The sequence below is a fragment of the Salvelinus sp. IW2-2015 genome, linkage group LG8, assembly GCF_002910315.2.
Source record: "Salvelinus sp. IW2-2015 linkage group LG8, ASM291031v2, whole genome shotgun sequence".
NCBI lineage: Eukaryota > Metazoa > Chordata > Actinopteri > Salmoniformes > Salmonidae > Salvelinus > Salvelinus sp. IW2-2015.
In genome coordinates this window covers 30,984,269-31,008,549 of record NC_036848.1, presented here as the reverse complement: position 1 = coordinate 31,008,549, position 24,281 = coordinate 30,984,269, and the positions used below count along the sequence as shown (strand labels likewise).

At 44.8% G+C, this 24,281-nt stretch overlaps 1 protein-coding gene, 1 long non-coding RNA gene and 1 pseudogene across 2 annotated transcripts; 1 reads left to right on the top strand and 2 right to left on the bottom strand.

Moving 5' to 3' along the window:
• Nucleotides 1-4,374: 4,374 nt before the first annotated feature.
• On the top strand, nt 4,375-16,176 carry LOC111967717 (uncharacterized). Its single transcript, XM_023993003.1, has 3 exons — nt 4,375-4,465; nt 4,563-4,616; nt 8,549-16,176. Exon 3 carries the CDS (start codon nt 8,645-8,647, stop codon nt 15,443-15,445), a length of 6,801 nt encoding a protein of 2,266 aa, XP_023848771.1. The 5' UTR covers nt 4,375-4,465; nt 4,563-4,616; nt 8,549-8,644; the 3' UTR covers nt 15,446-16,176.
• Nucleotides 16,177-17,129: 953 nt separating this feature from the next.
• On the bottom strand, nt 17,130-21,958 carry LOC111967025 (uncharacterized). The gene is made up of 3 exons (XR_002877720.2): nt 21,680-21,958; nt 21,519-21,594; nt 17,130-17,500 (listed from the first exon to the last, which is right to left on the bottom strand). It is a non-coding gene; the product is annotated as an uncharacterized lncRNA (long non-coding RNA).
• On the bottom strand, nt 17,495-20,230 carry LOC139028145 (piggyBac transposable element-derived protein 4-like; annotated as a pseudogene).
• Nucleotides 21,959-24,281: the final 2,323 nt, after the last annotated feature.

The window sequence follows — 24,281 nt, the reverse complement described above, 5'->3', positions numbered from 1 at the left end:
GTCTATGGTGACGGCACTCAGCTGGGGTATGGGGAAACAGGTCCGGGAGGTGTAGCGGTCCCAGTTGAACCCTGGAGGGGGGGGCCCAGATAACCGGATGTTTGTGCCTGACTCTGTCTGCTCCACGGTCCTGGAGTGGGACCATTCCTCCAGGCTTGCCTGCCACCCGGACTCCCGTCGGACACTGCCCATCCTGCGACAACGCTTTTGGTGGAATACTATGGTTCCAGATGCTGCCGCGTTTGTCGCAGCCTGCATGGTCTGTGCAAGATTCCTCGGCAAGCTCCGACTGGTCTTCCGCAACCACTGCCTGTCCCTCACCGTCCCTGGTCCCACATATCCCTGGATTTTGTCACGGATCTCCCCCTGTCTGAGAGCAACACTGCCATGCTGACTGTGGCCGATTGGTTTTCCAAAGCCGCCCACTTCATTCCTCTCCTCAAACTACCTTCGGCCAAGGAGACGGCCCAGCTCATGGTGCAGCACGTCTTCCGGATCTATGGACTGCCCGTGGACATGGTGTCTGATTGGGGTCCTCAGTTCTCGTCCCGGTTCTGGAAGGCGTTCTGCACCCTTATTGGGTCGTAGGCCAGCCTGTCCTTTGGGTTCCACCCCCAGTCCAATGGTCAGTCGGAGCGAGCCAACCAGGACCTCGAGACTACTCTGCGCTGCCTGGTCTCCGCCAACCCCACACCTGGAGCCAGCAGCTTGTGTGGGTGGAATACACTCGCAACACACTTCCCTGCTCTGCCACTGGCCTATCGCCATTTGAGTGTTCCCTGGGGTATCAACCCCCGCTCTTCCCCGAGCAGGAAGAAGAGGTCTGCATTCCTTCTGCCCAGATGTTTGTCCGCTACTGTCGTCGTGCCTTATCGACGACAAGCGGATCGCCATCGGACCCCGGCTCCTCGGTATCGTCTCGGCAGAAGGTACGGCTATTCACCCGGGATCTGCCCCTCCATTTGGAATACCGCAAACTCTCCCCATGGTTTATCGGCCCATTTCCCATCTCTAAAATGATTAGCCCCTCTGCTGTTCGTCTTCTGTTGCCACATACCCTTCGTATACACCCCACCTTTCATGTGTTCAGAGTTAAACCCACAGCCCTTTGTCTCCTGTTTTTGTCTCCACCTCCCTCCAGGCGTTGCCCATCTTCCCCATTATCCCCTGTGTATTTTATACCTGTGTTCTCTGTTTGTCTGTTGCCAGTTCGTTTTGTTTTGTCAATCCRACCAGCGTTCTCCCTTCTGCTCCTGTCTCTCGATTGTTCCTGTTTTCTATTTTTTACCTTTTCTGCCTGGCCTGACCCTTAGCCTGCCTGCCGTCCTGTACCTTTACCCCACCTATCTGGATTACTGACCTCTGCCTATCCTGACCCTGAGCCTGCCTGTCGTCCTGTACCTTTGCCCCACCTATCTGGATTACTGACCTCTGCCTACCCTGACCCTGAGCCTGCCTGCCGTCCTGTACCTTTGCCCCACCTATCTGGATTACTGACCTCTGCCTACCCTGACCCTGAGCCTGCCTGCCGTCCTGTACCTTTGCCCCACTTATCTGGATTACTGACCCCTGCCCTTGACCTGTCTTTTACCTGCCCCTGTTGGATTAATAAACTGTTGTTAATTCGATGTTATCTGCATCTGGGTGTTACCTTGAAACGTGATATGGATAGTGCAGTTAGCTTGAAAATCAGAGGTTTGTTTTGTTTGCCCTATTCAAACATATCTATTTTGATATAAAGGTTCTCTATAAAGGTAAAAAAATGTGTTTATAACCTCATACTTTCACTGACCAGATCCAACTTGCTTTATACAGTAATGGTGGCCTGATTCCCAGCTTGTCATACTCTCTTAGAAGCAAGGGTTCCAAAAGGGTTCTTCAACTGTTCCCATAGGAGAACCCTTTTTGGTTCCAGGCAGAACTCTTTTGGGTTCCATGTAGGGTTCTACATGGAACAAAAATGGTTCTACCTGGAACCAAAAAGGGTTCTTTAAAGGGTTCTCCCATGGGGGCAGCCAAAGAACCCTTTTYGGTTCTAGATACACTCTTACACTCTTACAACAAAAGGTGCTATGTATTTCACCTCAGAGGTGTTGGGTCTGAATGTGTGGGCTGTGTCCTGATTCAGAACTGTCACGACTTCCACCGAAGGTGGCTCCTCTTCCTGTTCGGGCGGCGCTCGGCGGTCGTCGTCACCGGTCTACTAGCTGCCACCGATTTCCTTTTCCTTTTCTGTTGGTTATGTCTGTCTTGGTTTCACCTGTTTCTCGTTTGGGGTTTTTGTTCAGGGCTATTTAAGCCGTCTATGCCCGCCTGCTTTTGTGCGGGCTTACTTTCTGTTCTGTTTGTGGATGGTTTGTTTATTTGTTGGACTGTTTTGGTGTCCTGTTTTGGGTAGGTCATATTCTGTCGCCTGTTGTTGTTGGCGTGACCTTGTTCTGACCGGAATAAATACGGCAACCCTAAACCCTCTGCTCTCTGCGCCTGACTCCGCACCCACCACTCCTAGCTACGTAACAAGAACACTGTATATGAACCAGGGAGCCATGGGCCAACTGTATGAGTGCCGACCTGATGTATCCGAGAGGAACAGGCTAACAGTCTAGCTAACCCCAGGTGTGCTAGCAGCATCAGCGGACAGGAATGAGGGTCATTCCACCAGCCCTGCACCTCGTCCACATACTGCGACCAGCCAAACAGAAATGCCTGCATTTACTGGGCTGCCATGACAATTTACATTTAACATTTAAGTCATTTAGCAGACGCTCTTATCCAGAGCGACTTACAAATTGGTGCATTCACCTTATGACATCCAGTGGAACAATCTGTCAGTTAGTCATGTGCCTGCCTACATGGTCCCCAATGGCTGTGACTAATAGCCACCCACCCAGCCAGCCAGCCCCCCACTGCTGCCCAGCACAGGCCCATGTGTGGATGTCCATCAGATAGGCTATGGGCCCTGCCTCCCTGCATGATTCCCTGCCTGACTAACTACCACACTCCAGGGGAAAGCGACCCGCCACTCCAATTTCCTATTATAGCGTTGGCTGGCTGCAGGGAGAAGGGCGACGGGAGGAACTGACACAAGAGACAGTTTGGATCTGGGTTGGAAGCTGGGTTGCTAGGGGGAGAGACCCTCCTGCTGACACCATGTGGCCTTATTCTGGGTGAGGTGAGTGGCTGGCTACAGATAGTAATTGGGAAATGCACTCGGATTGCACTCTACTTTTAAATCCTTCCATGAGTGCTGATGGCGAAGTAAAATAATCTCTCCAAAACAATGTAAGGACTTTACCTCTCTAAGAGGGATAGTGCATCCAGTATATTCTTTCACACCATCTAGGTTTAAAAAAACAACTAAAATGCACATTTTATTGTCTAACATTTAGATAAAAGTCTGTGTCACTCGAGCTTGCAAACAGAAATGTTGTCAAAGTCAAACATGTCTCCACTTTTTCCTTTGCATACTGCTTTTTCAAAGATACAATGCTTCCCCGTCTCTATACTTCTGCAACAACCCTTTACTCTGTATCTGTCAAGTCAGCAAAGGGATTGAAGCCTCTTTTTCCAGACCCTAGAATCACACTGGACCTTGCTTGCTAGCAGTGACAGGTGTTGGCCTGACATTTGACTGATTAGCTGAGATATGGAAGGTGTGACATAACGAGAGACAGGCCGTTACTGTATGAAATACAATGTGACAAAAATAGACCTGCTTAAATAGAGCACATTGGTACAGTAAGGAGCGAACTCAATGAAAGTGTATATGGAAAATAGTATGCGAAAAATGTCTCAATGACAGAAACGAGGCAATAATCTTCATTGGAGTTTTATAATCTAAATCTGTCTGCGGGATTTCAGCATATACAGCAGCTTCAGTGACAAAGACAGACCACACGGCTGATCCCAGACAGTAAACAAAGCATGAACAGTGTGTGTTGGAAAACCAGTACTAACCCATCATTGTAATCAGATGCCATTTGCCTCTCATTCTACGCTTTAATGAGTGTGACACTTGTGTTGGTGATGCAATTAGCTATTTTTGATACCTTGTTTGCATGGAGAGACCATGGGAGAGACAAGTGAGTCACAGGCCAAAAGTTAGCCAGGCAAGCCACGTCCCCATGAGTTCACCAGGAGCTAGAGACTGTCTCCACGACTCAACCCCTCACATGAATAGCCACTGTTGGTCTTTGAAGGTGTTTAAAGGCAAAGTTAGCGGGCTGCTATGGGCCCATGCTCTTAGATACTAAAATTAGCCAATGAGCGTTTCCATTTCATGGGCCTGCTGCCACTCGACACCAACATGGTTACTCCAATATGTGGGGTAGCTAGCTGCTTCCTGTGTTACTGGTCAGTTTGGCCACACCGGCTTCTGCGTCTATTTCGGTACAGACACTTTTCTGTGCTCAACTTTTAGTGTCCTTTGCCCCATTGCATTTACCACATGGATCTCAGTGCTTGAGTAAGTTCAGGGACTTCTCTTTGGCTATTTCTTTATTACAACAACACTTTTTTCCTGCTTGTAAAGTTGTTGTTACACACGCCTATGTTTTTTTTAGCAGGGGGCCGTGGATTCATCTCTCTACCCCAGACATGGAATACACAATCAAAAGGTAAAGCAGCATTTGATCTTCATATGTGGTAATAACTGTCCAATGCATGGACATGTGAGGGGATATTTGGATCACACAGTTTTCACACAGTTTTCATGTTTGGGGTGAAGAGCTCACAATGTGGACCTTCTACAGTAATACCTAAACATCACAAATGTCACAGGTACATAACAAACATGATGTCATCCTTTGCTGTCAATATTCAATACTTTTTATTTTTATGATATCATATGCATATACAGTACCAGTCAAAAGTTTGGACACCTACTCATTCAAGGGTTTTTCTTTATTTTTAATATTTTCTATATTGTAGAATAATAGTGAAGACATCACAACTATGAAGTAACACATATGGAATCATGTAGTAACCAATTTTTTTTTAACAAATCAAAATATATTTTAGATTTTAGATTCTTCAAAAGAAGGCACCCTTTGCCTTGATAACAGCTTTGTACACTCTTGGCATTCTCTCAACCAGCTTCACCTGGAATGCATTTCCAGCAGTCTTGAAGGAGTTCCTACATATGCTGAGCACGTTGGCTGATTTTCCTTCACTCTGCAGTCCAACCCATCCCAAACCATCTCAATTGGGTTTAGGTTCGGTGATGGTGGAGGCTAGGTCATCTGATGCAGCACTCAATCACTCTCCTTATTGGTCAAATAGCCCTTTCACAGCCTGGAGGTGTGTTGGGTCATTGTTCTGTTGAAAAGCAAATAATAGTCCCACTAAGCGCAAATCAGATGGGATGGCGTATCGCTAAAGAATGCTGTGGTAGCCATGCTGGTTAAGTGTCCATAAGTCCATATGTGTTATTTCATAGTTGTGATGTCTTCACTATTATTCTACAATGTATAAAATAGTAAAAATAAAGAAAAACCCTGTAATGAGTAGGTGTGTCCAAACTTTTAACTGGTATTGTGTATATATATACAGTAAATACACTACCTTTCAAAAGTTTGGGGTCACTTAGAAATGTCCTTGTTAATTAAAGAAATTCACAATTTTTGTCCATTAAAATAAGATAAAATTGATCAGAAATACAGTGTAGACATTGTTAATGTTGTAAATGACTATTGTAGCTGGAAACGGCAGATTTTTTATGGACTTGGACTTGGACTTATGGACTTGTGAGACGTCTGTTTCTCAAACTAGACACTCTAATGCACTTTTCCACTTGCTCAGTTGTGCACCGGGGCCTCCCACTCCTCTTTGCTGTTCTGTGAAGGGAGTAGTACACAGCGTTGTACGAGATCTTCAGTTTCTTGGCAATTTCTCGCATGGAATATCCTTCATTTCTCAGAACAAGAATAAACTGCCGAGTTTCAGAAGAAAGGCCATTTTGAGCCGGCCATTTTGAGCCTGTAATCGAACCCACAAATGCTGATGCTCCAGATACTTAACTAGTCTAAAGAAGGCCAGTTTTATTACATCTTTAATCAGAACAACAGTTTTCAGCTGTGCTAACATAATTGCAGAAGGATTTTCTAATGATCAATTAGCCTTTTAAAATTATAAACTTGGATTAGCTAACACAACGTGCCATTGGAACACAGGAGTGATGGTTGCTGATAATGTGCCTCTGTACACCTATGCATACAAAATCTGCCGTTTCCAGCAAAAATAGTCATTTGCAACATTAACAATGTCTACACTGTATTTCTGATCAATTTGATGTTATTTTAATAGAAAAAAAACATTAGTATATATATATATATACACACACTAATGTTTTTATATATATATATATATATATATATATATATATATATATATATATATCAATTTAATAAACCAACTAAAGTTTTTTAAATGAAAGTCCAGACATTTTATGAGAGCTATGGGGCGGAACTTTTAAGACAGTGTTTGTTATGTTGCTGGCAGTAATGTAACATTTACTGTTTTTTACTGTACGCATAATGCATATTCCTGTACATTGACTGTATATTACTGAATATTTACCTTGGGGTGTGATAGATAGCCTCTGTGCTGTAGTTCCTTCTCTGCTATTAATAAACCAACCAGATGCTGGGAAATCACCGTCTCTCTAACTGGTTTCAAATTATAAGCACTGGAAAATAGTTTACTGCCAGCCAAATTCTTCTGAAGAGTGGATGCATTCTTTCATCTTAACTCGTGAATAGTGGTTACAATTACTTAATACAGTATATTGTTTTATATTGAGGACAAAGGACTGAAAATGCATGTGTGTGACCTTCGTTAAGTTGTAATGACCGTCCGCAGAGAGAGGCCTATAAATGGCTGGATAATTGTTATTGATCTTGGCATGATCTTTGAACTTGGACATGAATCTGAATCATGTCTCTTCTGTGCTTTTGAATCAAGTTTTACTCAGGGTGTTTTATTGAATACAACTCTAAGGCTTATTCTATACATTCAGTACCCTCACTCTGTTTGTGTGTATATTTATCTCAATCAGTGTAGCTAGTTTTAAGGAGTGTCACAGTTTTTTGGGGTATTTTTGTTTTTTAATTATATTATATATTTTTTTATCCCTTTTCTCCCCAATTTCGTGGTATCCAATTGGTAGTTACAGTCTTGTCCCATCACTGCAACTCCCGTACGGACTCGGGAGAGGCGAAGGTCGAGAGCCGTGAGTCCTCCGAAACACGACCCAGCCAAGCCGCACTGATTCTTGATTCCCGCTTAAACTGGAAGCCAGCCGCAGCAATGTGTCAGAGGAAACACCGTACACCTGGCGACCGTGTCAGCGTGCATGCGCCCGGCCCGCCACCAGAGTCGTTATAGCGCTATGGGAAAAGGACATCCCGGCCGGCCAAACCCTCCCCTAACCCGGATGACGCTGGGCCAATTGTGCGCCACCCCATGGGTCTCCCGGTCGCGGCCGACTTCGACAGAGCCTGGACTCGGACCAGGATCTCTAGTGCCACCAGGATCTTTTTAGACCAGTGCGCCACTCAGGAGGCCCCCCCAGTTTTGTATTAACAGTGAAGTTGACCAATATGTGCCAATTGTTAAGCTCCCAGGTCAGAATATCGAAATGGGTTAATGAGCTATTCTAGGCACTCACCCAGATAGCTAAACTAAGCTAAGCAGCTGCTGCAAAGTGTACTGTGAATGATGCCGTGATTTAAGGGCATTCTCAGTGTACCGATGTAAACTTAGTCTCCATTTAAAATGTTTAAAGACCATTGTGGTGTGTGATTTCCTTATATATGCTTGACTATCAATCACAATATGAAAATATATAATAAGTAAAGTACTGTATGTCCATTGTAAAGGTCACCCCATGTAACGTACTAATGCGCAAGCAACATGCTACCCACATGGTTGTACACAAACCAATGCTGATTTATAGGAATGGTGCAAACAATAACAGTGACTATAATGTGATGGCCTTCTCTGATAATAACACGTAAATATATATATATATATATAAAAGACTAGCATGTAGATACAGGGCAGTACAGGGCAGAATGGGCATTAGCGCCTATAAAATCTCAGTATTTATTCTCATGCTGTTCATAGCCATTGTCATGCTTGGTGTTTAGTAAAGGGCCTAAAAGCATATTCCTTTTCTTAAAATAGCCTGCGGTATGGTACGTGTTTGGGGTGTACATAGCTACGAGATAGTTGAGTTCACACATGTCATATACACAAAGGTCAGAGCGAAATATATGGTATGCCAAACAATTTAAAGTGCTATCAAAATGAACACAGTCTTTCTCATACCATTAGGAGGAATTGCATAAAATAAATACCACAATGTCTAGCTGGTAATGTATTAAAATGGTTAGGCTGATGAAATATAAACTCATGCTTCTCAAAAAAATGCCCAGAACTTTCCTTCGGCAAATACTGTACATGCTTCTCTATACAATCTGGATACAGCAATGACGTTATGAAGTTCCAGTGTTTCCTCTTTGATTGTGACACTGTATCTCTTTCCCAGGAAGATGGTGAGCTGACCAAACTGGGGGACCATACAGACTCAAACATCTTCAACCTTCTGCAGAGGTGTGATCGGTGTCAACTATCAGCCTTCACCATGACCTGCGTGGAGAAGCGTCAATGCGTGAGCCACCGGAGCACCATGCTCCACCACCGCTTCCCCAACGGCTTCACTGAGATCTTCATGGACGAGACGGATCGAGAGGTCAGCACTCTCACCGACCGCGCCTTCCGGAGCCTGTGCATCGGAGACGAGGCCGCCTACAACGATGAGTTCTCATACGGATACCCTTTCAGCTGTCACAAGCCCCTAGTGGAGGAGCCCCTGAAAAGGACTAAAGACACTGGTAAAAAGCACCAAATCAATGGTGCCATTGCCACTCAACCCTGGAAGCAGCAGAAGAGCATGTCCAGTTTGACTCTCCTCAAGACATTTAGTGCTACAGAGGAGAAATGTGAGGACATGCTGATTAAAAACGGTGATTTTAAGGACACTAATGGAGACTCTTGGGATAAGTCGGCCCTCCTCAGCATCGAAAGGGAACTATCGGAATTCTCCTCAGATTATAACAACCTCATAGCCAAGAAATCAGGCAAGGATGCAAAGTTCTCGAAGACAAAAAACTGCAAATCCAACTTCAAGCTGCGGAAACTGAACATCAAAAACTGTTTCCTCCACAGCGAGTTCAGCCCATTCCAATCGTGGAGGGATTTTAACCGCTTTCCGTTCGGCCAGGAAGACATCGCCTCCATTCCCCATGTGGTGGACAACCTCCCTAAGTGGTATGACTCCCCTTTATACAAAGAACTGACTGAGGCACATAGAATAGAGACTTTGCGTGCAGAGGAGATGGAGCAGCAGTGCCAGAAACCAGTTGAACCCCCTCCTCCTCCTCGTCCTCCACCCAAGGTTCTGCCAAAACCCTCTGCCCCTGAGAAGAGGTGTGCATCAGACACCTCTTCTCAGGGTGAAACCAGCACCCCCTGGAGAAGAAACAGAGTGAGAGTCAAGAGTGCTGTGCCTGTCAACCAACCAGGACTACTTTGCACTCCCACTGAAACCCCCAAACCGGTGGAGAAGAGTCCTCTGCCTTATAAAAAGGAAGTAAAGTCGATAAAGGTGAAAAAAGTGGAGGAGCCGTGCTCTTTGACCTCTACTCCATTCAGCATTTCTCAGCTGATGACACCCATAATACCATCCAGACAGGCCACAGACACCTCAGAGGTCCTGTCAGCAGTGCTCTCTCCCTCTCTCCTTGATCTCACCCGCCTAGACTTAGAGCATGTGTCGCCAGTCAAATCGAGGTCGACCCCAGAGGTCATCAAACGAGATAGCTACAAATCCATCGCGTCCAGTTTGTTGTTCAACCTCAAGGATAACAGGAAGAGGGTCAAGAGCAGGTACAGCCCGCCAAAGTTCAAAACCGAACAGGTGGATCGACGTACTCTGTCTCCAAAGCTGCTGGAACAGAGACTACTCAAATATGCACAAGCTCCTTCTGACGTTACAGCGTCTGGCTTCAGTACACCTGCCATTCTAGCCTCTGGCTTCAGTACACCTGCCATTCTAGCCTCCGGCTTCACTACACCTGCCATTCTATTAGATGGACAACCTATCTGTAGCCCTGATGTTTCGGAATCTAGCAATGCTCGTCTTAGGAAATATCTAGATTCTGATATATCAGACGATTACTTGATGTCCAATTTATTGCAAACCAAAAGAGAGGCTGCGGGTAGCAGGAGCCCCGGGTCTCCCTTTTCACACCCAAAGGTGAACAAGAGCCCTCTGACTAAGAAACAAATGTACCCAACTCTGAACTTGTACAATAGTCTTGTAGAGCCAGAAATTAAACACTTCTCACCGTCTATGAATAAGGATATCACACCAAACAAAGGGCTTTCTCCGAATATGTCAGACAACACAAAAGACCAACCTACTACACAAAAGGAAGGAATTTCTCAGAATATATCAGAAAAGCCAGTAAAAGAGATGTCGAAGCTAAAGGAGAAAGGCGTTGGTGACCAGCCTGTACATACAAGAACGAATAGGGAAGCATTACCTATAGCACAAAACAAAGTGTTATCTCCAAATATAACAGACAATGCGAAACAGCCAACAAAAGACACAGTGGAATTTAAGGAAAAACATATTGATGAACAGACTGCAAATACAAGAGAAGCCTTCACAGCTACTAGGGACACATTAATAACAGCTCAAAATAAAATGCTGTCCTCAAATAGAACATACAACACCAATAGGTCAACAAAGGACACAATAGAGTTAAATGTCAAAGACAGTGTTGAAGAGGTTATGAGAGCCGGTATGGAAGCAATATTTACCACCCGAAACAAACTACTCTCTCCCAATAGAACAGAAGCTGTTGAAGCATTAACCAATAAGAACAACATTGTCAAAACAGAGGACCCTCAAGTGAAAGATGAAAAGGGAATTGTGGTCGAGGATAGACATTTGTTTTATTCATTTTCAGTGCCAAGGCCAAGCTACAGACAGATAGAGCCACAGACAACAGGTGACATTTATCCAATGGAAAACATCATCACCGATGGATTAATAGAAAGTGCAGAAAAAGAGAAAGAGTGTATTGTGGCAGAAAAAGAGAAGGAGCCTGTTAAAAAGCAAGGCAGGTTTAAGCATATATTTTCAGCGAGACAGAACAACTACATTAAAAGCCAAAGATATGCAATGATGGAGAATGGTGAGGAAGAGCAGGAGGTGGAAGATGTAGAACCTAAAATGGAGGTGAATAATAAGAAAGACATGGATAAGGAAGTACAGGATACAGAGAAGGCAGTGCACAAAGAAATGAAAGATAGTGAAAATATAATAAGTGACTTACATGCACTTAAGGAGCTGGAGAAGGCCAGATTGGGTGGACGCCATATCAAGGACGGTGAGAATTTGAAGCCCAAACCAATGATAGACGGGGAGGCAAAAGCGAAAAACGATTTAATTTCAAGGGAGCTTAGGAACATTAAAAGGGGTATTCTTTCTATGCGAGGAAACACGTTCGCTAAAAAAGAGTTATTTGCGAATAAAGAGAAGGAGCAAGCTAAGCATGATGTATTCTCAAAGCTAGACAACAACGTTGTAGATAACACATCTTTGATCAATGACAATTACGACAAGGCTAAAATGGCACTTGAGGAAATCATATCGGAGAGAGCAAAGAAACGTAAAAATAAAGTATTTAACAATAAAGAACTTGAAAACAATAGAGTCCCTGATGAGAACCCTGATGATAGTTATAATGTTAGAGTCCAAAAGAGTAGACCAGCTAGACAGGATTATACCAGGAAAGCAACAGAGAGGAAACAAAATGAGGCGAGAGACAGGCTAGGGGATCTGAAGGATCATCATCAGATACAAGAAATTCTTTCCCAGACTGAGACAAAACTTGGTGAAAATCACCGATTAGGTGCCACAATCTATACTGAACAAAATAAACTGGCAACAAGATATATCAGGGAGGATCAAGTGCAAGAAAAAATAATCAATAATGTCAGTGACTCAGCAGAGGAGAGTGATAGAACCGTAGCTAAACAGTTATCTGTTGAAACAAGAGATGACACCTCTAAAAATGACGAGGCAGTCACAGAGGAGAGTCAACCAGACGCGCCAGTTATCAAACCAAAGGTACCACCGAGGAGCAAGAAGGGGAACACTAAAAAAGAGGACAGCTCAGAGAAGGTGAAAGAATGTGCAAATGTAATGGATATAATTGAGGAGGATATAAAGAACAAACACTTTTCAATTAGGGATAGTAAAAATGATAACATTCTACTAAAAGAGAACACACACGCAAGGGGCAAGATCTCAAATACAGAGGCCCTTGATGCAAAGATAAAAGCTGATAAACAAACAGATGCACTTGAAACAGAGAAGACAGCTGAGCAAGAGAAGCGTTTTATACAAAATAAACACCACGTTGGTCTGCCAGGAGAGTACTGCAAATATCCACATGAGGCAAATACCTGTTTTTCCCCCAGTGAAGAGAAGGAAAAAGAAATGAAGGCTCTATTAAATGCAAGGAAAACTAACACACTTCCTCTGAAGAAACTCAAAGCAGAAAAAATACAACACAATATTGAACAGGAACAACTGTGTGTGAGAAGGAAGGCCCCTTTAAAACCAGACAAGGATCATTCAAAACCTTCAAACCAAGTAAACACCAGTACTGAGGATGAATCAATAATGAAAAAAGATAGCATGAAAAAGATTCAAGCAACTGAAGAGTCTGACAAATCAGTTAGGATTTGTGAAGATATTGTACATGTTGATGAAGTACTTGACCAAGATATTAGAGAAACATTAGTGTCCCCGTTGTCAAATGGCAGTAGTATAAATCCAAGTCAACAGAATCAAACCAGTATGTCCTCGAAGTCATCATATTTCTTTGTTGAAAATACATTGCAAAGAAACCTTGAAACAGACTCAAACATCTATCATTCTTTGGAGAATTTGATTGCAAAAGTAGAGGAGGTTGAGGAAGGAGTAGAGGATGGTCCAGAACGTGTGAGAGGAGATTTGGAGAGAAGGACAGAAGTGGAGTATTACTCTGTAAGTGATCATAAAAATAAGGACGTTGAAGACAAGCCAGTAGTTCGTCCCAGGCGAGACAGAGAAACATCCCTGAAGGAGGAAAAAGAGCCGAGAGCCAGAGAGATGGACAAAAGAGGATGGTTCCAGAGCCCCATGGACAACACAAACAATCAAACACCAACATCTCAGTCCAACGTCTCTTCGCCCGTTCTGGGGAAACCGGCTCTATTCAAAGTGAAAGACAACATATTAAATGATCATGTCTCGCCTGTAACCAAGACAGTGAAACCGGTTCTGGACAAGACAAACCATGACCCATTGCAGCGTGCGCCGTGGTCACCCAGGGAGAGCTTGAGTGGCTCTGAGAGAAGCGAGGAAGAGCATCTCGATCATCCAAAAACATCCATTGAAATGCAGTCACCCGATAATGCCGTCACCACACCAGACAAACACTTCAAACCCGAAGATACGGCATCTCCCCACTCTTCACACTCACTGCTGTCTCCCTCAAAACTAACCCCCGAGCACAATCGGAAAGGCCAACGTGCGCCGTGGTCACCCAGGGAGAGCTTAAGTGGCTCTGAGAGGGGCGAGGAAGACCATCTTGAAATCCCCGAACTCCATGCTGCTAGCATTACAACAGACAAACACCTCAAACCAAGAGAGACGGCATCTCACCACTCACCACTCACCCCACTGTCTCCCTCAAAACTGACCCCCGAAAACAGCCAAAGAGGCCAGCAATATGGGTCTTTCCTCACAGTCACACAGGAATACAACAAACATTCAGGGCTAAGCCCATCATCCGAAGAAGGGGCAAGCACAATGGATACAGCTGATGACATCCCAGAAGTTTACAAGGTGCCCAGCGAGAGGTCGGGTTCTGTCTGCAGCGGCAACAACACCCAAGGCCCCGGCAGACCGCCCGTGGTTCCTCCCAAGTCCGAGAAGGCCCTCTTCAAAGCCATGAAGCTGACCACCAGGAGGATCCAAAAGGAAGAGAAGGAAAGTCAACCTCAAAAGAGCCGCAGTAATAGTAAGAGCTGTAGTAGTAGAAGTGACAGAAACAAGAGGGATAAATCATTGGAGCAGAAAAGTAGTAGTAGTGATAGTAGTGAGAAACATCGTACTAGAGAGAAGCAACATCAGGAAAGGACAGAACACAGAGGCCGTAGCAGTGAGAAGCACAGCCTTGGTGAATCAGAGCACCGAGGCCGTTGTAGTGAAAAGCACAGGCACAATGAATCAGAGAGCCAGGCCCGTAACAGTGAGAAGCACCACAATGGTGTACCCGAACATCAGAGCCATAGCAGTGAGAAGTCCAGGCAAGAAAGAACAGAGCCCAGCAGTCGTAGCAGTGAGAAACACAGGCATGGGGAATCGACGCGTCAAGAATGCAGCAGTGACAATCAGAGGCATGGAGAATCCGAGCGTCAACGCCGTAACAGTGACAAACAATGTCGTGGCGAATCAGAGCGCCATAGGAGTGAGAAACACAGCTGCGAGAAGCCAGAACAGAGAATCCGTAGCAGTGACAGAGCTGTCAGTGAGCATAAAAGTCAGAACGGTGAGAGATCCATGACTGGGAGACAACAGCGCCATAGAGCTCAGAGCATGGACAGACACATTGGCAATAAAGCAGAAGAGAGAATTCGTAGCAGTGAGACATCTCCTAGGGAAAGACCGGAGCCGAGGAGTCAGCGTATTGAGAAGTCTATTAGGGAGGAGCTGTCTCAGAGGGGCCGAGCCCGCGAGAGATCCAACAGAGAGAAACTAGAACACAGAAACCACAGTGTTGACTCCTATGCCAGTGACGTTATAGACTTGACATCACCTCACCCTAATCTATCCCGCCAGTCAAGTTACACCAGCCAGTTCTCCCGTCAGTCCAGCATCGAGCACTGTTATGCCTCCTTCCCAATGACCCAACGGAAGTTGTTGCAGGACCCAGACTCTGGGCAGTACTTCGTAGTCGACATGCCCGTCCAGGTCAAGACGAAGACCTTCTTTGATCCAGAAACTGGGAATTACGTGCAGCTACCTGTTCAACCTTCAGAAGGCCCCGTGCCTCAGGCCTCCACCATGGAGGTGATGAACGCACCAATGGTGCTCTACCACGGTTCCTTTGTCCCAGTACCTGTCTCATCCATCCCATCACAGAAATCCACTGTCCACCCCTCACAGCTGGACCAGGAAGACTTTGAACAGATGCGGGAAAGGCAGCGGTATAAACACAACAACGAAGGCCATCCTTACCTAGAGCCGGTGTATGGCTCACAAGACCACATGCTAGGGGAGTTCTTAGGCACTGAGGACATTTATGACTGTATGAACTGATAGGGCTTTTATCAACTTCGTGAGAAAAGTTTAACAGTGTTGAAGTGGAGTGTTAATTTGCATTTGTGGTTAATCCGAGCTAATGTAGAGTTAATATTATAAACGCCATTTGGGAGTGTCTGACTAAATGTTTTTGATGGAAAATGACAGCATAAAGAAAAAGACATGGAAGTTCTATGTACATATGTATTTTCACATGTAGACAGGAAGTTTGGTTGTAAATCTTGAGAGGATTTTTATGAATATAATTGAAGTGGTGTTCCAACTCTTTTCATGAATTGTTGTAATGTTTTATTGATTTGGCAAGTTTGGCTTTTTGAGACTTTTTTTCCACAAAGCTGTTTGCCCTCACAAATAACACAATTTTGACAGTTTTTTTATTTTATTTAAACAAAAATGACACATTATGTTTTGATCTACGTTTCAGTAGTCAATACCAATATCGATTTCGTTATTTTCATTCTAATATACAGCATGCACTGTGTTTTGCATGCACGCGTTTAAATATTTCTTGCAACTGAATATTGAAATTCGCATATTCTGTTTCATGCTAATATCATAAAATGTATGGTATTTACATTTATTGTAAGTGGCAATAATTGATAATTGTAAAATGATTGGAAATACTTGGAGATACTTGGAAATATGTTTGGCAGTATTTTGAATCTAATGACTAGATAAAGCAGGGCTGCATTTTGTTTTTGTAAATCATTCCAATAAAAAAAACTTCTGAAGAACTAGGGTTATCCTTTGTTGTAATTTCATAATCTTGATGTTGTAAAAATATATTTTTTTTACATTTCAAAAAGTGATTTTTATCAATTTTAAAATGGCTTACCTTTTCATAGGTACCAAGACTTGATGATCACGCCTACACTGCACTTACTACACCGCATTGTAATGCTTTTCCATTTTGTTTTGTTCATCTCAATTTATGGTGAGAGATCTTTTACTGTGAAAGATTGGCTTTTTATATGTGAAATTTAGCCCTCTGGCGTCATCTAGTGTGTATTGTTCATTACATTGAAGAGGGAAATCACAAACCTAGTGTATGATATAGCAAACAAACAAGATGAAACCACATTTGTAGGCCTACACGATTTAGTTACTAGGACATCAGACTTTCATATAGTTACATATCCATCCCATCACAGTGTTTCTTAATCCTGGTTCACATTTTTTGTTTTTGGCGAGCACTACACAGCTGATTCAAATGATTAACTCATTATCAAGTTGTTGTGATTTGAATCAGGGGTGTACAAAAATATAGGATTTTAATTTGAGCCAGTTTGCAATAGCAGGAAAATAATCCTACAGCAACTGGAAATGTGAATTATTATGTGGATTATAATGGACCTTTTTGCAGGGGTTCAAACATTTGTCAACCCCTAAAATCTGTAAGTTTTAAATGTCCTACATTACAGGAAAGTTATTCTGCAACAGGGTGATCAAATTAAGATCCTACATCAGTAGTGCTAAGGCAAAACCAAAAATGTGAGGGGCATTTATAAACCACCCTGACGCTTAATTTCTGCACCTTGGTCGGTGACACGTGACTTCCATTAGGCCTACTGCCATTGCCCGGCCTCAGAGCCTTATCAAATATCAATATAAACATGCTCAATTGCAACAACCAACTTTTATTTCTTACAAAAACATCCATTTATACATGAATCACTGGACATACTGTTAATATTTTCAATTCAATCAAGATTTCTGAAAGCTGTTCAAAAAGAAACCATATCGTCATACTGTTTCAGAACCACGTTATCCTCGTCGTTGTAGAGCATTGGAGCGTGCATGTCGGACTGCACAGTCGCATGATTCGTGGCACGGAAACTCTTTCAGAGTGGGAACGGACAGGAGCCCTTGCAGTGGTAAGCATTGTAACCCCGTGGAGATTTGATCCAGCCGATCTCCTCGAAGTCCACAAAGAGGGGCATGACATGGGGTGGCTGCGGGGATAACTTGGTGCTGCACGTTTCCTCCTGCTCCTGCTGTCTTGAGACGTTACCTTCGCAGGATTGTCAGGTGTTGTGGCGTGGCTGAAATGTCCTACAAAAATGTAAATGAGAAATAAATATATCAGTATTTTAATCATCTTTGACTGTTACAACAGCAAACCTCCACATTTCTCAGAATATGATTTGATAATTGACAGCCTAGCAATATGGTTGGTGAAATGTTTGGGCTAAACGTTCTTTGATGAACGAAGTCCAATTCATAGCAAAGAATCAGAGAAACATTTATTTTCAAAATGTAATTATCCCTGTTTGTTCAGACCTGCAATTAGTCATAGGCCCATTATTAAGTTTAAACATCCCGCACACCAGATTATAAAACATGTAGTGAACGAAAATGAAAGACAGCAACGTCCTCGTATTGTGTTTAGACCCCGCGTCCTCCGGGTCACCCTGTCCCGTCTTGGCTAAATGCCCAATGGGCACAAGTGTGACAGTATGCGTGTGAACAGCCTTTGCAGATGTATTTCTTACAACTGCAGCACACCGTATGTGTCCTGTTGTCCTTCTTCGGTGGGCAGAGCTGACACCTCTTCCTCTTACTTGCCCCGGTGGCCAAGGCAGCGGCGGGCTCCTCATGCTGTTGACGAGCCGTAGCACTCTGTAGGACTTTGACAAGTGGTGACACCGCTTCGGTGCGGGGGTGATGTTGCCTTCTTTGGATCAGCGGCTTCACAAGTGCCTTTCCCAGCTGCTCCAGGAACACCCTCCTCTTGTTCCGCTTCCGAGGCATCCAGTCAGGCTTGATCTCTCGCCATATGACWYAGGRGTTGTAGGAGYACACGTCGAGGATGTTGTGGAAGATGACCAGGGGCCAGCGGGCAGTCATCCGTCTGCAGCTGTACGTGCCGACCACCTTGTCTAGGTTGTCCACGCCGCCCTTGTTGCAGTTGTAGTCTAGGATGACGACCGGCTTCCTGTCGCGGCGATCGCTGACTTGGGCCTCTGTGTGCAGCGTGCTCAGAAGTAGCACGTTCTTATTTTTCTTTGCCAGGTAGGACACTAGAGTTGCGGTGGGCGTGAAGGCAAACCTGGAGGACAGGACCTGTCTGACTCGAGCAGCGCCGGCGGGAGCTCGGCCTTGTTCTTTCTCACCGTGCCCACCATGGTGAGGTTCCTCTCAAGGAGCCGCTGTCCCAGTTCGTAGGAGGTGAAGAAATTTTCACACATGACATTGCGACCACTCAGTCCCGTTGTCAGATCGAGGACGACGCACATCCCCTGGTTCTTCTCGGGGCCTCCGCTGGCCGCCTTGCCGGTGTACACTTGCATCTTCCAAGCGTAGCTGGACTTGGCGTCGCAGGCCACCCATGACTTGATGCCGTATTTCGCCGGCTTGCTGGGAATGTACTGACGGAAAGGACAGCGGCCTTTGGCAAGGGGAGAAGAGATTAGCCTCATTACTGGCTCATTGGGGCCAACGGCTTTTATGTTAAACACACACATCTACTACTGCTACTGCTACCTCTCTATACACACACACACACACTACCTCTGAACGGGACCAGTTGCTCGTCCACTGTCACGTCAGGCCCCGGGTTGTAGAGGGCCGGTAGCCGCGCCTCCCAATGGTCCCAGACCTCTCGTATGGCTGCGAGTTTGTTCGTGGCGAGCCTCACGGGTCTCGACTGGCGATCGTCGTATCGCAGCAGCCTCGAGTACTTGTGAAAGACCTTGAGCGGCAAGGTGGCTCGGAACATGGTCCTGCCGCTCTCCGCGTCCCACAGGCTGGCCGCGGGCTCACCTCGGGAGCTGTAGACGCCCGCTAGGATCAGCAGCCCGACGTAGGTGCGCAGGTCGGTGGCGTCCATGGCTCGCCAGCCGTCGCCGTATTTTCTCGCCCCGTGCAGATTTGTCATTTCCAGAATTATCCTTTCTATCGCCGGTGTGACGAACAGGTGGAAGGTGGACGCGATGTCGCGGGCGTGAGTCATGGCATAGGCTGTGGGGCCCGGAGTCTCGTCCGGCCCAGCGTGGCAGATCACACGGGCCCTGTGGCGGTCATAGGCCACGGGGGATCATTTGATTTTTCCGTTTTTCGACAGCAACGTCTCCCTTTGGGCTCGAGCCGAGGCGATCTCTTCCTCGTGTTCGTCCTCTTGTTCGTCCTCGGGGGCTGCCTCCGGGTCTTCCTCCGAAGAGCACGAAGACGCCTGGTCGGCCTCGTGCTCGGGGTTGTATTCCTCCCCGTCTTCATCTTCCGAAACCTCTTCCTCCTCCTCCTCCTTGGAATCAGAGTAGTCTTCTAGGTCGACGCTGGAAAAGATCTGTTCTAGAACCTGCGCAGCGGTGAAATGCACGGCCATGGCGGCTTGGGTCCACTGATCGGGTCCACTGAGCAGCGGGGAAGAGCACACGGCATGGGGGTACCGATGACTTTGTGTGCCGCTGACAATATTATTATCCTCTCTACGGCCAGCTTACACGGGAGACGACGTGAATCGACGAGACGCGTGTTCGCCACTGTTGCGCCCCATTGCGCCCCTGGGCGTGTGTAGCCGTGTGTGCAGTTCACCCACTCTTGCACACACAGCGGGGCATGTCTGGGCGTGTGTAGCCGTGTGTGCAGTTCACCCGTGCACCACTGGGCTGTCCTCTTGCACACACAGCGGGGCATGTCTGGACGTGTGTAGCCCTGGCTGGGTCACTCTGACCCCAAGCACAGCSGGGGAGCCCCCACRTCACACAGTACACAKAATAGCATACACCTCCCTAGTGGCTGGCTGGGCCACTCTGACCCCGAGCACAGCGGGGGATCCCCCACCTCCCACAGTACACAKAATAGCATACACCTCCCTAGTMGCTGGCTGGGTCACTCTGACCCCGAGCACAGKGGGGGAGCCGCACACAACCTCGCCACTCACAGACTCTTTACACACACAGTACACACAATAACATACACCTCGCTAGTGTCTGGCTGGGTCACGCTGACCTCCAGCACAGAGCACAGAAGGGGAGCCCTCCAAACACAGGGCATGGGTCACTCTGACCCGAGGACCACGGGAGGGTTAAGACCTTAACAAATAATTTTAAAAAATCTCTAAAAAATTGTGGTCAAAATTATTGACACCCCTGTTTTCAATACTCTATAGCAACAAAAAAAAGTTTTACTGTCACATACACCAGATAGATGCAGTGAAATGTGTTGTTTTCCAAGGTCAGCCACAGTAGTACAAAGTATGGTTAAGTGCCTTGCTCAAGGGCACATCGACAGATTTTTCACCTTCAAACTAGGCACRATTCAGTTACTTACCCAACGCTTTAATGGCTAGGCTACCTGCCACCCACTCTTCACCAAGTACCAGGACATTTTAGCCAAAAACCTGGTTGCCTCTGCCAGGAGGCTTTGGCCGCAAGTGGATCTTCCAGCAAGACAATAACCCCAAGCACTAATCAAATTACACAAATACATGGTTAACTGACCACAAAATAAACATGTTGCAATYYCCATCTCTGTCTCCGGACTTGAACCCCATTGAAAACCGGTGGTTTGAATTGAAAAGGGCAGTCCATACCCGCAGACTAAGGATATCAAGGATCTGGAAATGATCTGTATGGAGGAATTTCCCTCCCAATGTGTTCTCCAATCTCATAAAACGTTTTAGAAATAAGATCAGGGTTGTTATCCTCAAAGGGAGGATGCTTGAGAATTGAAAACAGGGGTGTCAATACTTTGACCACTTTTATATTTTGTATTTTTTGTTAAACAACAGTTTTTTCTTTGAGTAATTGTATTAGTATATCAGAATATAATTTCCCCGTTTTTGGGAGGCAGGCATACAATATAGCTCAGTATTTGTATTATGTATTTTATACAGTACATTTTGCTCATCTTTATCAAGGGTGTCAATAATTACATACCCCACAGTTATTCTGTGTCTGAATATATACAAAAACTGAAATTCTGACCAGCTAGTTGACCTTGATTTAGTGATCGATTAGTGGTCGAGCATCTTCCATCGTCTAAAAATATAACTACTGTAGGTAGGCATTGTCCTCAGGTGATTCTCCCTGTCTCTCAGAAGACGGCAGGAACGACTCAATCCACTTACCCGATGGCAGCGTAATAACAACCTGAATACCATTATTCTCCTCGCTGTTGCGAATCCTGCAAATCCACTTGGACACCTGTCATTGGGAAAACAAATGATGTTGATTAAAATATTGAAAAAGTCATGTTTAAATATGATTTGCTGAGATAGTCCAGCATGACCTGGGGTGCCTTTTTATGAGGCACTGTAGAACTCCGAGGCAAATCCTTCGGATTTAACAATTCGTCCATCTTCTTAGCCGACTTTATTATATCCAAACGGTTGTCTTTCGCAACAGTTTCGCTGGATTCTTCGTCTAATAATATAGTAAACATGGCCACGGTTCTACGCTGTAATATGAGGACGAGACAGACGCATAAAGCTTGTAATATCATTCAAGCGATAGCCTACTGAGCCCGAATGGTTATGGGTCAGTGATTAAGCTATCACCGCTGTTGGTAGGCACTGTCCTGAGTGTGATGGACGATTGGACCATTGGACCTCTATGAATTAATGTATAACGGATTTAAATACTGAAGCAGCACCCCCTCAAACAAACAATGAATAATTTGACCAACAGATTGCAGGTTGGCCCAAATAAGAGGGTAAATCGAACTATTCGTCTGACCCAACCGCTTTCCCTTTTCACAAAAGATACATTATTAAATTGTTATGAAATCGAAAACTAAAATTGATAGACAATACCTGATAAGTAAATTCCTAGGCCTATTGATCTCTCAAATTATACCTTAATTTTAAGATATCCTATGGTTTAAATTATTCACGTTATGAGTAGCAAAAAGACCGATGACGTCCTCGCATCATGAACTAGAAGACAAACTGTTTTTCTCAGTATGTCCTCGCTGATTTCTGTGGTGTGTTTTCAGTTATCTGTATGAGGCCAGTTGGCCCTCAAATGAACGAGAGTACACAAACCTATGACGCAAATGAAAACGGAGGTTTACTTGTTCTTACGCGGACTCTCCGTTGGGCATTGTTTGTTGATTGACTCACAGGATGAAATACTAATGAACGGAGGTGTCACCAAATCCAATGATCTGTGTATTCGCATTTTAAATGACTCGTGGATTGTCTTCAATCAGGGGTGAGAAGAAAACAAATTCTTAAAATCATCTCACTGATCAATGGGGCTTCCACTTATAATGTATTTAATCAATTCAAAAATCATCTGCTACAAAATGATGATCCCCTCATTTGGAGGCAATTATTATCAGTCACGAGCCTTGTTATTACGCACATGGTAATATGTTATTATGCACGAGGCCGTCCATGGGCAGATGACGTCTATGCGAATTTATTGAATTGGATGTATCCCTCATTTCACCGTGTGCATATTTTCCATGATGCATATCGATCATAATACCGAAAAGCATATTTGCCAGACACCCACAACACGGGCATAAAAACGTTTAAACAGCAGTGAAAGTGGACGGTTGCACAGGGGACCCTGCATGTGTATAATCGACAGCGCACGGTGCATGGAACCCTCCGTGGCCAATAAACTTGAGTTTGTGGGATCACGTCAAATGTTTTGATTGACCATGTCAATCAAAACTCTTCAAGCCAACTTGAAGAGAAGCCATATGACGTGGATGGCATCTCATAGCACGTTATTTTGCATTGTATCGTATAAAAGCGACCTTATCTCTGCCTTGGTTCTTCATTGAATGCAGTAGTCTCATGTATGCAGTAGATGACGCCATTGGCCAAAGCATAAATTGGTACTTGTTTGCATGAGCCTCTGATGTAATCATATTAGGGGATCCTTGTCACGGAGTGGGCAATAACTTTGTAAAAATATTGCACATTTCCCTCATTAACCGATCTGTCAATTCATGATCATTCATGTTAATAACATAACTCTTTATTATTGGAAATTAGCATATTTTAGCACATTTGGATAGCCTGCTTCTAGGAGAGATGAGATTGAAAATGAACAACAGTTACAGACCTGCCTATGGCAAGGCCCACGGTGAGGGTGTGGGCCTGTAACAGTCAGGAGTCTCCCACAGGGCTGCAAGGTCTAACCCTCCCCAAATAGGGGCACTGGGGCAGGGTGCTAGTGGCTACATCTGAGAGCACTACCCATGTGTTAATGACCTCCCCTGTCCCCTCTATGTTAAACACTTCTGTTGGCCAACCAAAAACACATGGAAATAATTGTAAAGCTAATGTGAGTGCTGATGTTGTTCTATTAGATATTTGAGTAGAAAATACAATCGTTGCTAAAGTGGAAACATACCCTCATGGCATGTTGTTTTGTGTTCTTAGTGACTCCATTCTCTGTGACCTAATAGTGAGTGCAGGACAGGGGTCTAGAGGTCAACCGTGGTTCAATGCGGTGAGGGAAGCCCATTAGGTTACAGAAGCTACAGACCCTTTTCCTCATTGCTCTTTGTCACAGTTTTCCCCTTTTGTTTGTAAAGTTGAGCAACTTTCCTTTGATTGGTCTCCCTCTTATCATATAAAATGTGTCTATATGTTTATGAAGGTGTTTCCTATGAGTATAGACATACTGTGTTTGTGACTGTGTGAAAAGGGTAACGTAAACTAACTCACTTTTGTACATCGCGCTGGTCCGTACAATTTACCTTATTTTAGCGCCCAAAAAACGTAATACTTCCAGATCAACTGTAATATCATTACCATTGTAAAGCACAATTTCTCCCCTTTCCAACAAAATCAATGACGAGATCTTCATGATGCCCATCTCTGCATGATTCAAGAAGGCAATGAGCTCCGTCGGGTCTTTTTAAAAAGGGC

Bases quoted from the DNA above. Each gene is read 5' to 3' on its own strand.
- LOC111967717 (XM_023993003.1), top strand. From the start codon at position 8,645: ATGACCTGCGTGGAGAAGCGTCAATGCGTGAGCCACCGGAGCACCATG.